This window comes from Alosa alosa, chromosome 1, assembly GCF_017589495.1.
Source record: "Alosa alosa isolate M-15738 ecotype Scorff River chromosome 1, AALO_Geno_1.1, whole genome shotgun sequence".
In the NCBI taxonomy this organism is placed as follows: Eukaryota; Metazoa; Chordata; class Actinopteri; order Clupeiformes; family Clupeidae; genus Alosa; species Alosa alosa.
The window spans coordinates 47,130,435-47,142,977 of record NC_063189.1 but is presented as its reverse complement, the minus strand read 5'-3'; the positions used below and the strand labels follow the sequence as shown (position 1 = coordinate 47,142,977).

The 12,543-nt window shown below is 39.9% G+C and overlaps 1 protein-coding gene across 4 annotated transcripts in view; it reads right to left on the bottom strand.

Annotated features, from left to right (window-relative positions):
- Positions 1-12,543, bottom strand: part of LOC125293063 (corticotropin-releasing factor receptor 2) — a 148,730-nt gene that overhangs the window by 25,790 nt on the left and 110,397 nt on the right. The window contains exons 13-14 of one of the 4 annotated variants that reach the window (XM_048240706.1): positions 11,914-12,057; positions 8,403-9,062 (exon numbers count right to left, since the gene is read on the bottom strand). The exons of 1 other annotated variant lie outside the window; for it this stretch is intronic. In XM_048240706.1, coding sequence (XP_048096663.1) covers positions 11,917-12,057 — 141 coding nt within the window. In that variant the 3' untranslated portion in view covers positions 8,403-9,062; positions 11,914-11,916. Of the gene's footprint in view, positions 1-8,402; positions 12,058-12,543 lie in introns of those variants that run through there. 2 more of the 4 variants (XM_048240696.1, XM_048240713.1) reach the window with 2 other exon arrangements.

The following is a 12,543-nucleotide window of genomic DNA, read 5'->3' as shown; positions in this document are numbered from 1 at the left end:
TATGGGCACTTCTGATGACGATTGGCTTAATTTTAAACTATACTAAAAAGAGCTTGGTATAAGAATTAAAAGAAGAGTTTACTGCTTTCCCAAAGTCCTTAAAATAATACAGAAATACAGTATTTAAAGCTGACAATTATTACAGAATAAGCATGTCACAGCAGCACATGATATGTGCCCATACATTCACTTAAAGCTGTGTAATATTGTCATAGCTAACATTATATACTGAGCTCTTTTTAAAATGTGATATTCAATGGAAGATTAGAGAACAACACAAATGATGGCTCCAGGTTTTCAGAATCAACAGGGTTATACCAGCTACTTTTAATGATGATGCTGATTGCTGATGACAAGGGTTAATATTTGCTTGGATAATTAGTTTGCTGAAAACCATACAAAAAACCCCAATAGGTTTTATGTCGATGTCTTCTGTAGATTCTTTGTGACACGACACCAATGCTAAAACAAATTAAATGGACAGTAGGCTATTTATTTGGTAGGACGTCTGGCTTCCTGAAAAGGATGCTCATGGTTAATGAGGCACTTGTATATTCCACCTGAATGACTCTTAAAAAAGGGAAACATCTCGACAAGAAATGTCAGAGACAGACAGAAATGTCAGAGACAGACAGCTTAACTATTGGTCTCTTGGATCTTATTGTTCTATTTACTTGTACTTGTAATACATCTAGCTGGCGAAACACCCTGTCAAAAAAGATTGCATTCACACACGCACAGCACGACAGAGTTAGGCTATGGTGTTGGGTGCACGGCAAGCTTAAACCGGTTAAGCTGTTGAGGGAAGAGATCAGTATACCAGCTAAATCATCCTCACAGGTACATTCTATGCATTGTTTTTTCTTCCAGATGATCGCCTGGCTAATTTGCCATGAATACAGCACTGGTCTAAATGTGTCATGTGATTTGGTCTATTGCTCCCAGAGGTTCTGTGGTGTGGAATGCACATGAAAAAAAGTACTGTACAGTGTCAAGTACGTTACAGTACTGTAAGGCATGGATTTATCATGTCAACACAACCAGATCTGAAATGATGGCCCAAACGACTTCTATTCGCTTTACCAGCTAAAGAGATACAGGGATTAGAAACAGATCAACAAAAATGGAAAACCAAAACAAACTACAATTACTTAAACGGGTCAAATTATGCAACACTCATTTTTACTGTGCTTTTGTAATTCCATTTGGGTCTCTGATGTTTCTACAAACACTCCAGGTGTTTTTGTGGTTTAGTTGAGAGGTTGATTATCAGAAACTATGCGCTTCTGTGTGCTAGTCAGAAATCTCCCTTATTGAGATAATAAGGACAATAAGGGAAATTTGAATATTACTACACCCAGAGCCATATAGGGCACTGACTACCCACCCCCATCTGAAAATTCCCACCCTCTAGGAACTTCCTGTCGAAGATCCTCCATTTTGGTCGTAGCCATTTGTTTCCAAGTGGGTAGGCGAACCTTCGGAGACCGTTGCCACTATGGGCGTTGCCACTACTATGAGGCTAGATGTTAACCACTTCCAGCTACCATTCCCGAAACCCATTCATTTTGGCGTCACTTTGACATCAATTACATCTGAAGCGTTTTAAGCCTTTATGAACCTTTTCTATTTTCAGAGAAATACAACATTGTGTGATTGGCGTCATCACCACACAGCAAAAAGTGTTTCCAAAAGTTTTCACATGATTTTTCTTAAAGAGGGTTATGCTTAGTTAAGCAGTATAGAATTTCGAACCGAGTGATATCATTTGTTATGCTTTAAGAAATGAACCATGCTTGTTCCCACCATGAGTGTGTTAGGTAGGCCTATTGAGCATGCATACTGTAACAACTGTGGCACAACAAATTCAGCATGTTTCATTTCAAGACTTCATATCAAAGTTCTCTTCCTTTAACATTAATGTTGCAATAATAAGTACTGTATGAATGCCTACTCTCAGTACATGTCTGTGTACATCACAATCACCTTGAAATACATGAATATTTCGGCCTAAGCCCAATCAATTTCATCGGAATTACTTGATCAATTTGGGTTATCACAGCATGAATTAATTTTGTAAAACGAAGGAGAAATGCTGGACTTTCCATAGACATTCCATTAATGTGCAACCGATGTACACAATAAAATCAAGTAAATCCAGCAATTTATTTTTTTCAGTGTTTTTTTCAGTTCTTCGTAAATCCTCTTATAAGTATAAGTATATATACTCTTTTGATCCCGTAAGGGAAATTTGGTCTCTGCATTTATCCCAATACGTGAATTAGTGAAACACACTCAGCACACAGTGAACACACAGTGAGGTGAAGCACACACTAATCCCGGGCGCAGTGAGCTGCCTGCAACAACAGCGGCGTTCGGGGAGCAGTGAGGGGTTAGGTGCCTTGCTCAAGCGCACTTCAGCCGTGCCTACTGGTCGGGGTTCAAACCGGCAACCCTCCGGTCACAAGTCCGAAGCGTTAACCAGTAGGCCACGGCTGCCCCCAAAAAGTAGGAGAGCCTACAAAAGGTTCTTGTGAGAACATACATTTGTCCATTTCTCCTTAGTTAGGAAAGAGAGCAAAATGCCTTCAAATGCCTTAACACCTTAAAGAAGCCCTATGCAGGTCTGGTTATTCCTTCGCTGTTTCTGGGTTTTCGCCTGATTTGGGCTCGCATTTTTCACGACATAGCTCCCCCTGCAGCTTCAGTAGCAAGTGACTGCTACGCTAAACCCCCACTAGCTAGCGTATAGCCATCAATAAACCAAGCTAAACACATAGGGCTCACAATAAAACGGTCGAGCAAACACATTGCTCAAGAGACTATCAAATCACATTACAAAAACGAAGTTCACTAAGGGTAGGCTACTTACAATTTCAACAGCAACAAAGCCAAGTCGGAGTCCGTTTTGCAGTCTTCTTAGAAACTACAATCTGACTACATTTTCGAGTATTGCCGCCAAGTTACATCCGGATGTGTTCGGACCGCGACCAGAAAGTTGCATATTCGTTTTTTCCGCGAAGAAGCACTAAGGGGAGACGAAGCACCCACCAAACGACCCAAAAAGTGTTGTAGAACCATCAGAACATCTCTCAACCTGCATTATTAAGGTCATATTTGCTAAAATTGTTGCATAGGGCCTCTTATTAAATAGAACCTCTATTAAAGTCAGAACACATTAGGGTTGCCAACTTTCTGATATGAAAATACGGAACGGGGGTAATACACTTCCGTAAGTACACCGGCATCCACTTCAGTTAGTGTGTATTGAAATTATGTATGTATTATTGTACTAAATAGTGCATCATTTTACAAAATTGTGAGTTATTATTTACTAAAATGCGCACATAATATACTACATTCTATAGCCACTAGCCTACTCATTTTCTATCTGGTGCAAAACAAGAATCATTTCGATACAAAAACACTTGATAAAGAAATAACTGTTTGTAGCCTATTATACTTAAACCAAATAACTCTGAAAACTGAACTGGCGGATATGCTGTCATAGAAAAAAATATATTGAACATCACAAGCAGCTCCAGAAGCTCTGAATTTGGTGAAGCCTTATTTTATTTCTGGCTTTTTTTGGGCTATTCTGCAGCAAGTAGGCTAGCCTATTTGTTTATCTTGCAAAGATGCACTGTAAAACTGATGACAAGACATGTCATCTCACGCTACGCTATCAGCGTAATATACGTGACTCATTCTCTGTTGGGATAGTGATGACAGACTAACTGAGAGGGATAAATGACAGCAGCAAAGTTTCCCTTTCTTTCATACAAATTGTGTATTTTTGGTTCATAGTCTAACTTATAATACTGATCTGTCATGGATTTGCACGAGTTGATTCTCAATAATACGGAACAAAATGCGTTCCGTATCAGTTCAATACGGAACACATCTTTTTCCTTGCAAATACGGGACGATTTCGTATTTTACGGAACGGTTGGCAACCCTAGAACACATCATAGAAGACCATCATCCACATCTCTAAACTTGACCAGAACCCTTTACAACAATAAACCAACTGCTTTGTGACTATTTTGCACATTTATTTTTGACTGCAAATCACACACACACACACACACGCACACACACACACGCAACATTAGCAAATATGCAGTGCACAATATAAGGATATGGAAAATGGTATTAACAAGCTCACAGAAAAACAACAAGAATATTAGAGGATTAAACTCAGCCATGACAAGTTAGGAGGGAAGCCTGGAGGACCCGTGCATGCACTGCACTCACAGACACATACATGCGCACACACATATATGTGCACGCACACGCACACATACACGCACATACGCATGTGCACACACACACACACACACGCACACACATCCGCATGTGCATACACATACAGCACACACACACACACACAACCTTTAATTGATATGCCCTCAAGATCCTTGTAATTGTTGTGGAAAGTAGATCATTGAGGAGACTATAAGTGCACTGAACACTTGAAGCTTTTTCTGCTCCACTTCCTCCAGCACACAAAAAATGGTCTGAAGTCCAATCTACATATGCATTATATAACCTGTCTCTCCTCCCAGGGCCAGCTCACCATACATCAATGACCAACATCTGCACTAATGCAGCAGCGCAGTGTCAGAGAGCTCAGTCCTTCCACGTCATTCTCTTTTGATCGTATTAAGTTTAGGTCATCTACTGTAGATGTACGGGAACAGCAACATGAATAAATTGGATTAACAAAGCTGTTTCACGGCAGAATTCTACATTAGTAATATGTGCAAATATTACACTCTAAAAAATGCTGGGTTATTTTTTCAACCCAAACGCTGGGTTGAGGCTGTTGGGTCATTTTGTTTGGTTGTTTTTACTCATTATTGGATCATTTCTGTAACCCAGCTTGCTGGGTTGATAGTATATCACTGCTGGGTTGATAGTTTAAGGCTGTGCTCCCTCCTGTCCCCCACCTGACGTGGAGTACACTACCCAGCACCAGGGTGACTTCAACACAGCTGCATAGTTATTTGAAGGTCGAGAAAAAAAATCGTCAGGCAGGCATATTCTTTCAACCGTCCAGTCCAGCAGCTGTCAACATGCAATGGGAAATCAGGTGATTTCGAAGGTATGTATCTGCTTTTATTTATTTATTTATTTTTATCCAGACGGATTTTAAAAGTCCACCCAGAGACATAGGCCTACCCTTCGTGATATCAAGGAATATTCTGCCTGCCAATTTCGTTCAGCTTCAAGCAGGCTAACAGGTGTCATTAATAGAGCGTCACAGTCCCGCCCCTCCTCCGAGAGAGCTTAGTTTCCGGAAGTAAATTTCCCATTCATTTCTCCCATTGACATTTTGGAAAAATCCGTATCTAAAGAGTTTTAGAGCATGTCTTAGGCTAATCAGCTACGGAGTAACTCATAAGCATACAACATATCATTTCGAGTGAAAAAACGAAGAGAAAGTCCAAAAAAAGTCAAAGGTACAAGACTGTGTACATATTTTCATTTTCGAGCGAAGGAACTACTCATCCCATAAACCACCGTGCGCAAAATCATTTCCAACCGGCGACAGCACGCAAACTCACCACACAACTTTGTAGGTCTTGTCTCTCATGCTGGCGCTTACAAAACCCACAAGCTAACCCTCGGACACACAACAGTCAATAATGTGACCCGATTTAAAGTGGTTTTCACCCCTTTGGACACTTGATTTCGTCCTTGAAACAGTGAAATATTCACGGGGGCATGGACGGTTTGCTAACCATTTTACTACAGTGTCTAGCTGCTAGCCGGTGGTAGCATCCAGCTTGCATGTGCTATCAGCTAGCTAGCTAGTTCAAAAGTTGAAGTATTTAATGAGATACAGGGCTTTTTATGCCTCGACTAAGTTGATGTTTCCTATAAACAACAATTCATGTTCATAGAAACAACAAGGTCACTAAAACATTATATTAATGTTAGCAGCATTATAATGACATTCTAATGTCTGAAAGGCTAATGATTAGCCTACCGGCTACCTGAAAAGTGTTTAAACTAGCATTCAGTGTTTTACTTGATGGTGTATTGGCCCTGACTAAGTTCGTGTGATATATAAACCACAATCCTTGTTGATACACAAGTACCAATGTTCGTCTAGAAAGTTTTTATTCACATTAAAGATTTTCGCCATAGGCAGTAAAAGACTCCACCATCTTTGTCAATAATTTTCGCTGATAAAGTTTCAAACTATGATCATAACGGCCTTTCCACCAATCAGAGGCATCACTGTGGGATTGTTCAGGATTGTAGGTAATGAAGTACTTATCCAAGACATCGGTTAGTGCCCCTTGAATTTTCGCCCTCTATATGACCATATACAATCGCTTAGTACAGCTGTAGCTGGTTTTGAGTCTACCATGTGCAGTTAAGTTTTTATGGCTTATACCCGAATTGTCAATGGTCCTTCAATGTGTGCAGTAAGCTCCACAGGATGTTCTACCAGTCTGTTGTTGCCAGCGTCCTCTTCTATGCAGTAGTATGCTGGGGAGGAAGCACAAGGAAGAAGAATGTGGGGCGAATTGACAGGCTGGTAAGGAAAGCTGGCTCTGTAGTTGGAGCTGAACTGGAGTGCATCACTTCACTATCTGACAAAAGGACCCTGAACAAACTGATCAACATCTTGGACAATGAGTGTCACCCACTCCACAGCACTATTGTTAAGCAGAAGAGCCTGATCAGCTGGAGACTTCGTTCACTGCCTTGCACAACTGACAGACTGAGAAAGTAATTTGTCCCCAGGGCCATTGAACTGTTCAATGTTCAAGTCTCCAGCTGATCAGGCTCTTCTGCTTGACAATAGCGTTGTGGAGTGGATGACACTTAAATATCCAAACTTTTCCTTGTAACCGTCTTTATGTGGCTCTTCTGAGATTAAACAAAAATACATTTGGTAAAAGTGGCTCTCCAGGCAAAAAAGGATGCCGACCCCTGTGTTAGGCTAATGGTAGGCTAATGTTAGTGTTATCAGAGCCCGTCTACGGAGAGCCTGGCCACTCCGTATTAAGTCCCATTGTACCGAATTGTGGTTGCAGTTCCACCAGAGTTCCACTGGGGGCGATCGCCATGAGTGCAGAATAAATGGGAGTCAATGGAGCTAGACGGCTAAATTTGTCTCTTTCACCTGATTGTCGTTGACAAATCTCAGATTTGATTGTAGTTTGTATAACTTCAACATGGGTTATAGGTCAAAAGTTAAATGAACGAGTACTTATGGCCTTTTGATTTCTTACAGGTTGGGTCGTTGTTGCCCATAACATGCTAGCATTGTGCTAATGAATGACGTCATTGACACGTTTGAAAGGCTTTTTAGAACAATTAAGTGACCAGTGCAACCAGTTCAGAAATCGGAAGTTTTCCGAGAGTGGCAGTTCTCCCCTTATTAGACATTCTATGGTGTTATCAAGCTCATCTGACATAAATGCACGTTTTGTATTACCGGTATTATGTTTAAAACAACTCCATAATATTAGGTGGTCATGGTTTCCGAGTGTTTTGGACTAATAATTTGTCTCCTGGTGGATTTTTATGTCTGTCAACATTATTCACTGGTAATGGTTCATGAAAGTCTTGATTTAAAGTTCTGTAGGCTTAAAATTCACTCTTTTTTTTCTTTGATTGACAGGGCTGACCCCCAAAACGGACTTTGAAATATGCCTGCCTTCATGGAAGTATCACATGCATTTTATACTAGGCTATCTATTTAAAAATAAAGAAAACTATCAAATAAATAATGATGTCGAACTGTTTTATTTTATTGCATGGCTTTTGATGGCCATTTAATATAGACTGTCTATATCAGGCCTAAAGCTGTTAACAGAAGGTGTGACTTTCAAGTAAGTAAATACAAACTTTGAGTTATTAAAAGTTTGTACAAGCAGAGTATTTTATGGGATTTGGTTACATAACCCAAACATTATGTAACTTTAACTAAACAGTTGTGTCAACATAACCCAACATATTGGTTAATTTTCAACCCAGTTGTTGGGTTAAATTTAGTAACCCAATTTGCTTGGTTAAGATAACCCAATGCTGTGTTGGACCCCATTTTACTCAGCGGCTGGGTTGAAGTTTGGGTTGTTTTCAACCCAGCATTTTTTAGAGTGTAAGTATACATGCCAAAGAATGCTAGCCTGGCCTCGGCCTGCCTACGCACTTCCGCTCGATTTCTTTTCCCTACAGTACTCTCTGCGAAGTCTGGCTTCCAGGCTAAAAGAATGAGGTTCCAATTTTTTTTCTGTCATAAGTGCATCAAATCGTATTTGTTCACCAGATTTCAATGGCAGATCATATCTCAAATGTAATGGCATAGATTTCACCTGTGGCTTAATATGCTTGACAAAAAATTAGAACTGAATGCAAAAAACAACACAAAACATTGCTGACCTTATTAATTTATTGACTTATATTCTTGTAGAAATTCAACACCATCACATGAATACACAATTTACAAACATTATATTTACAATGTCTTTATATTTGTTTAAGGCAACAATGGCATTTCTATTCAAACTAGATGAGATGCAATTATACACACCTACTCACTGACAGACAGACACAGTACATTGTTTCATCTTAGAAAAATGACTGAGACACTTTGTCACAGATACTAGTTTAGTATCATTGTGTCGTATCATTAAAGTAAATGGAACTCTCAATGTGTACAACAGTAGACATACAATAGCTAATATTCTAGTATATGTACTGTATACCTAACATCTTTGGTCCAATTACTCCTCGGTGGGGACTCATTGGTGGCCTTAGAATACACAACACAACATCAGAGCAAGGCTTGGAGAGTACAAGTGCTTGTTGGTTGTTTTATGTGGAGTGACTGTGCATTGCACTGGACTGTCTTCAATATTGTTATTTTTCCCTTCTGTTGAAGTTTACATCATGTAGGTCAATGTTTTCTTCTTTGTTTACTTGTCTAATGATGTGTTGAGCATCCCTAGGCACCCTCAGGATCCAGACGAACCAAATAGGTGGAATAGTTGATTGTTCATTATCCATAAAAGTGCATTATGTACAGTAATGGTGATCTGAGTCAACAAAAAAAAAAAAAAAAAAGAAGTTGGGGACTCCCATACTCCACATCTCTTTAGTTTGATAAATTAAGATATTTCACACTTCACAGTATTTAGTAATTAATATAAAACAAGAGGTATTATTACATATGTACAACCTACAGTATTGTCCTGCTGGTAATGTATGTGTGAATGCTAGAATGGGCAGAAGGAACAATTTGATCCACTAATCCACAAAGCAGCCCACAGTAGGCTGCTTTTGTTTTTTCATACTCCATGCACCTGAGTGAGGAGAGCTTGGGGACATTCCTTTGTGTCTAAGTAAAGGATTATGGTGGCCCTACACTGCCATCAACTTTTCATTTGAATCGTGAACCCGTTTTGGTGAAATATTTAGTTACTATATTTTTCTTGAGATCTCAACATTTCGAAACACTATTTTCCTGAAATAATGACATAATTAAATAATTTGAAATACTGAGAAAATTATAGGTCAACACTGTTTACCCATAAGAAATTAATACTCTAATACTTATGCTCTAGGCTAAATGGTGGCTGAAATGTATAGTCTTGCTTGAGAGAAAATCCACATGAGAAACCTCGGGATATGACAACCTATTTGGATTGTTTGAAACGTCAACCTATTTGAGGTATTGGATGACTTCACATGGACCTATAGTCAAACACCAAGCACATAGCTTTTACTTTTATGATGAGAAAGTTAATCAAGGTTTGTTTTAATTCAGCTGTATGACACATTAGAAACCTAGTCTCCCAAGGCCCCATTGGGAAACTTATCATCAATATATTCTGTTGCAACGTCAAGCTCACTTTGCCAACAAGCCGTCTTCTTGGTTACGTGTCCCTGATATACAGTAGACGCCCAAATGCAGATATAGAAAACAGAGTTCTTGAGAAACATGTCAAGATCTCAACAAAATGGGGCCATTATATAAGTTTGAACTGATCTCACAACTTTGGGCTTCCATACACAATGACTTGCACTTGCAATATAATAAATACCAGGACATTTGAGGAAATCAGGCAGAGGAAGTTCACTGTGCAGAAGCCTTCAGAAATGTTTGCTAGGATTTTACGGACACTTAAAGCTATGACTAACTGAAAAAATTCTGTAGTGATTATGATTATGAAATGCCATGTTTACATAATTAGATAAAAGGGCAAAAGTCTACAAAACTTGTTTGGCTGTTATATATTGGCTTTAAATGAATCTAAACTGTGTATACTGTAAGTCCGAGATAGTTAACATTGAACCTTGTCAGACACCTAGGATTTCAAAGATTTCAAAGATTTCCTATAAAAGAACTAAATACTAAATGCACAATTTGAGGGGTCACCATTATTCTGGTGTCCATATTCCTTCACTATAAAATCTTGCCTGGAATGAAAATGGAATGGAACACAGGATGATCCATATATCCACTTTACTTGGGAAATGCAATAGTAGTAGTATATCATTTAAAACTAGAAACATGTTAGTTTCCAATCTTCTGTGATAAACCCTAATTTTCTTGTATTGGGGCTGACTACTACTAAAACATATAACTTTTTCTGGAATTCCGATATCTGCAAGTGTACTATACTAAATGTTCTCTGGTCTGATGAGGACATCCTGTACCTTATTGTGATACTAGAGTTCACTTGCAATAAAGCTATTCTTTACACAGAGCTTAACCTTGACCCTGATTAAAGTCAGAACTGATGGATTTGAAGACTGACAAGACTTTAATCTACTCCGTCCTTTTTCTTAAATCGCAGACAATCTTTTGACTTTCTAAAAAAATACTCTTTGTGATACAAGAGCATTCAGGGTCGTCCTGTCAGAAAATCAAAGACACGTTTGTCCAGATAATGGAAATAATACAAATGAAGGGCAGCCTGATTCACACTGAGCAACTCAGTTATCCACGTCCGTCTTGCCCACGGGGCTTTGACAACAAAGAGGAACATCAAATAAGACAGGCAGCACGGAACTCAGGTAACACTTTACATGAACTCGCCACTGGGCTTACATAACCCTGCCACAGTCTTAACACGATGACGACGAAACAGTGATATAAACGACAGCTGTTAAAAGTTTGTGAGATCTAAAAGCAACTGGAGGTGACGTTGGCAGTTTTCTTGCTATGTTCCATTGGACCTGGCCTTCCGCCACATCTGTTAAACCTCCTGTGTGTGCACATACACAGACTAATTGGCAGGCAAGTCTTTGTGTCTCTTTGAAGGCTTCCTGTGTGGAGACTGACTGTGTTGGCATTTTAGTTGCTGATGATAGAGCATATGAGAAGGCCAGACACGTTGTTTTCTCTCGGCATCAATTCTCAGCCTGTGTGCAAAGTCAACTAGCTGAAGTAAAACAAAAAAAGAAAAGAAAAGCGTATACAATATTTTACATGATCAGTGTGTTGTCTTACAAGATCAGGAGATGTCAAGTAATATTCATTTGACAATGGAGCAAAAAGCTTTTTGTTGAAGCTATTATCGGGTAAAAAAATAGATGGATGTTGGAGTTCCAACATTTATGGGATGGATGGTGGGTTTGTTGAGAATGACCACAAACACCAAATGGGCACTGATTTCTCAGAATGACACCAGGCAGCATGCCACAGCAGGAATTATACTGGATTGGACAGTCTGAAACAGTACAGAGAGACAGAGAACTGTAGGATAAAAAGGTCAATTTGTATTCCTAGTGCTTAATGTTCCGTTCATTCTTAATCTCAAAAGTCTCAGAGGCAGACACACAGTGCAGTGGCTTTTTCCCAACCAATCTGCAGTATGGACTCCTGGCATGGACACATTCAGCCGCTCCTTTGCTTGCTCGCTTACTCACTCACTCACTCACTCGTCACACTGCAGTGGTCTGCTTAATACTGTGGAAGCTGATGCGCGTGGGCGATGTGGGGATGGACATGGCACGCGCCACCCGCACCCGTAGTGCATGGTTGTCTTGCCAACGGTGCCACCTTTTTCGGGTAGCCGAGCGCACCTGTGGCATGAGAAGACAAAGAGGTGAGAGGTGTTCCATTATACAAAACACATGTCTGTTGACCACTTCCATCTAACATAAATATGTTGATGGATAGATCCCTGTCTAGGAATAAAGCCTCCTCTGCTCCGCTCTGGAGATAAAGTGGGCTTGATCCCTGGATCTGCTTAGTTACTGGATGGCCCTTAGGCCTGTCTCTGGCCCTTTGACCCTCACTAGACTCAAAGCCCCTGTTTTAGCATGCAACTTTAATACGGCGTGACAAAGCGCCATCTTCCGGAATAATCCACAGCAGAACAGAGCCATCTCCCACGGACAGTCAGTGATGGCTCTAGAGAGATGGCCGCAGGCACCAGGGCTTTAAGGGCAATTTAAACAACGATTCCGTCTGGATCCAAATAGGGCTACATTACAGTTTTTTTCAATCGCTAACAAGCGCTTACCCATACTTCAGATACTTTTTCTAAACTCTTAACACAGACTCAC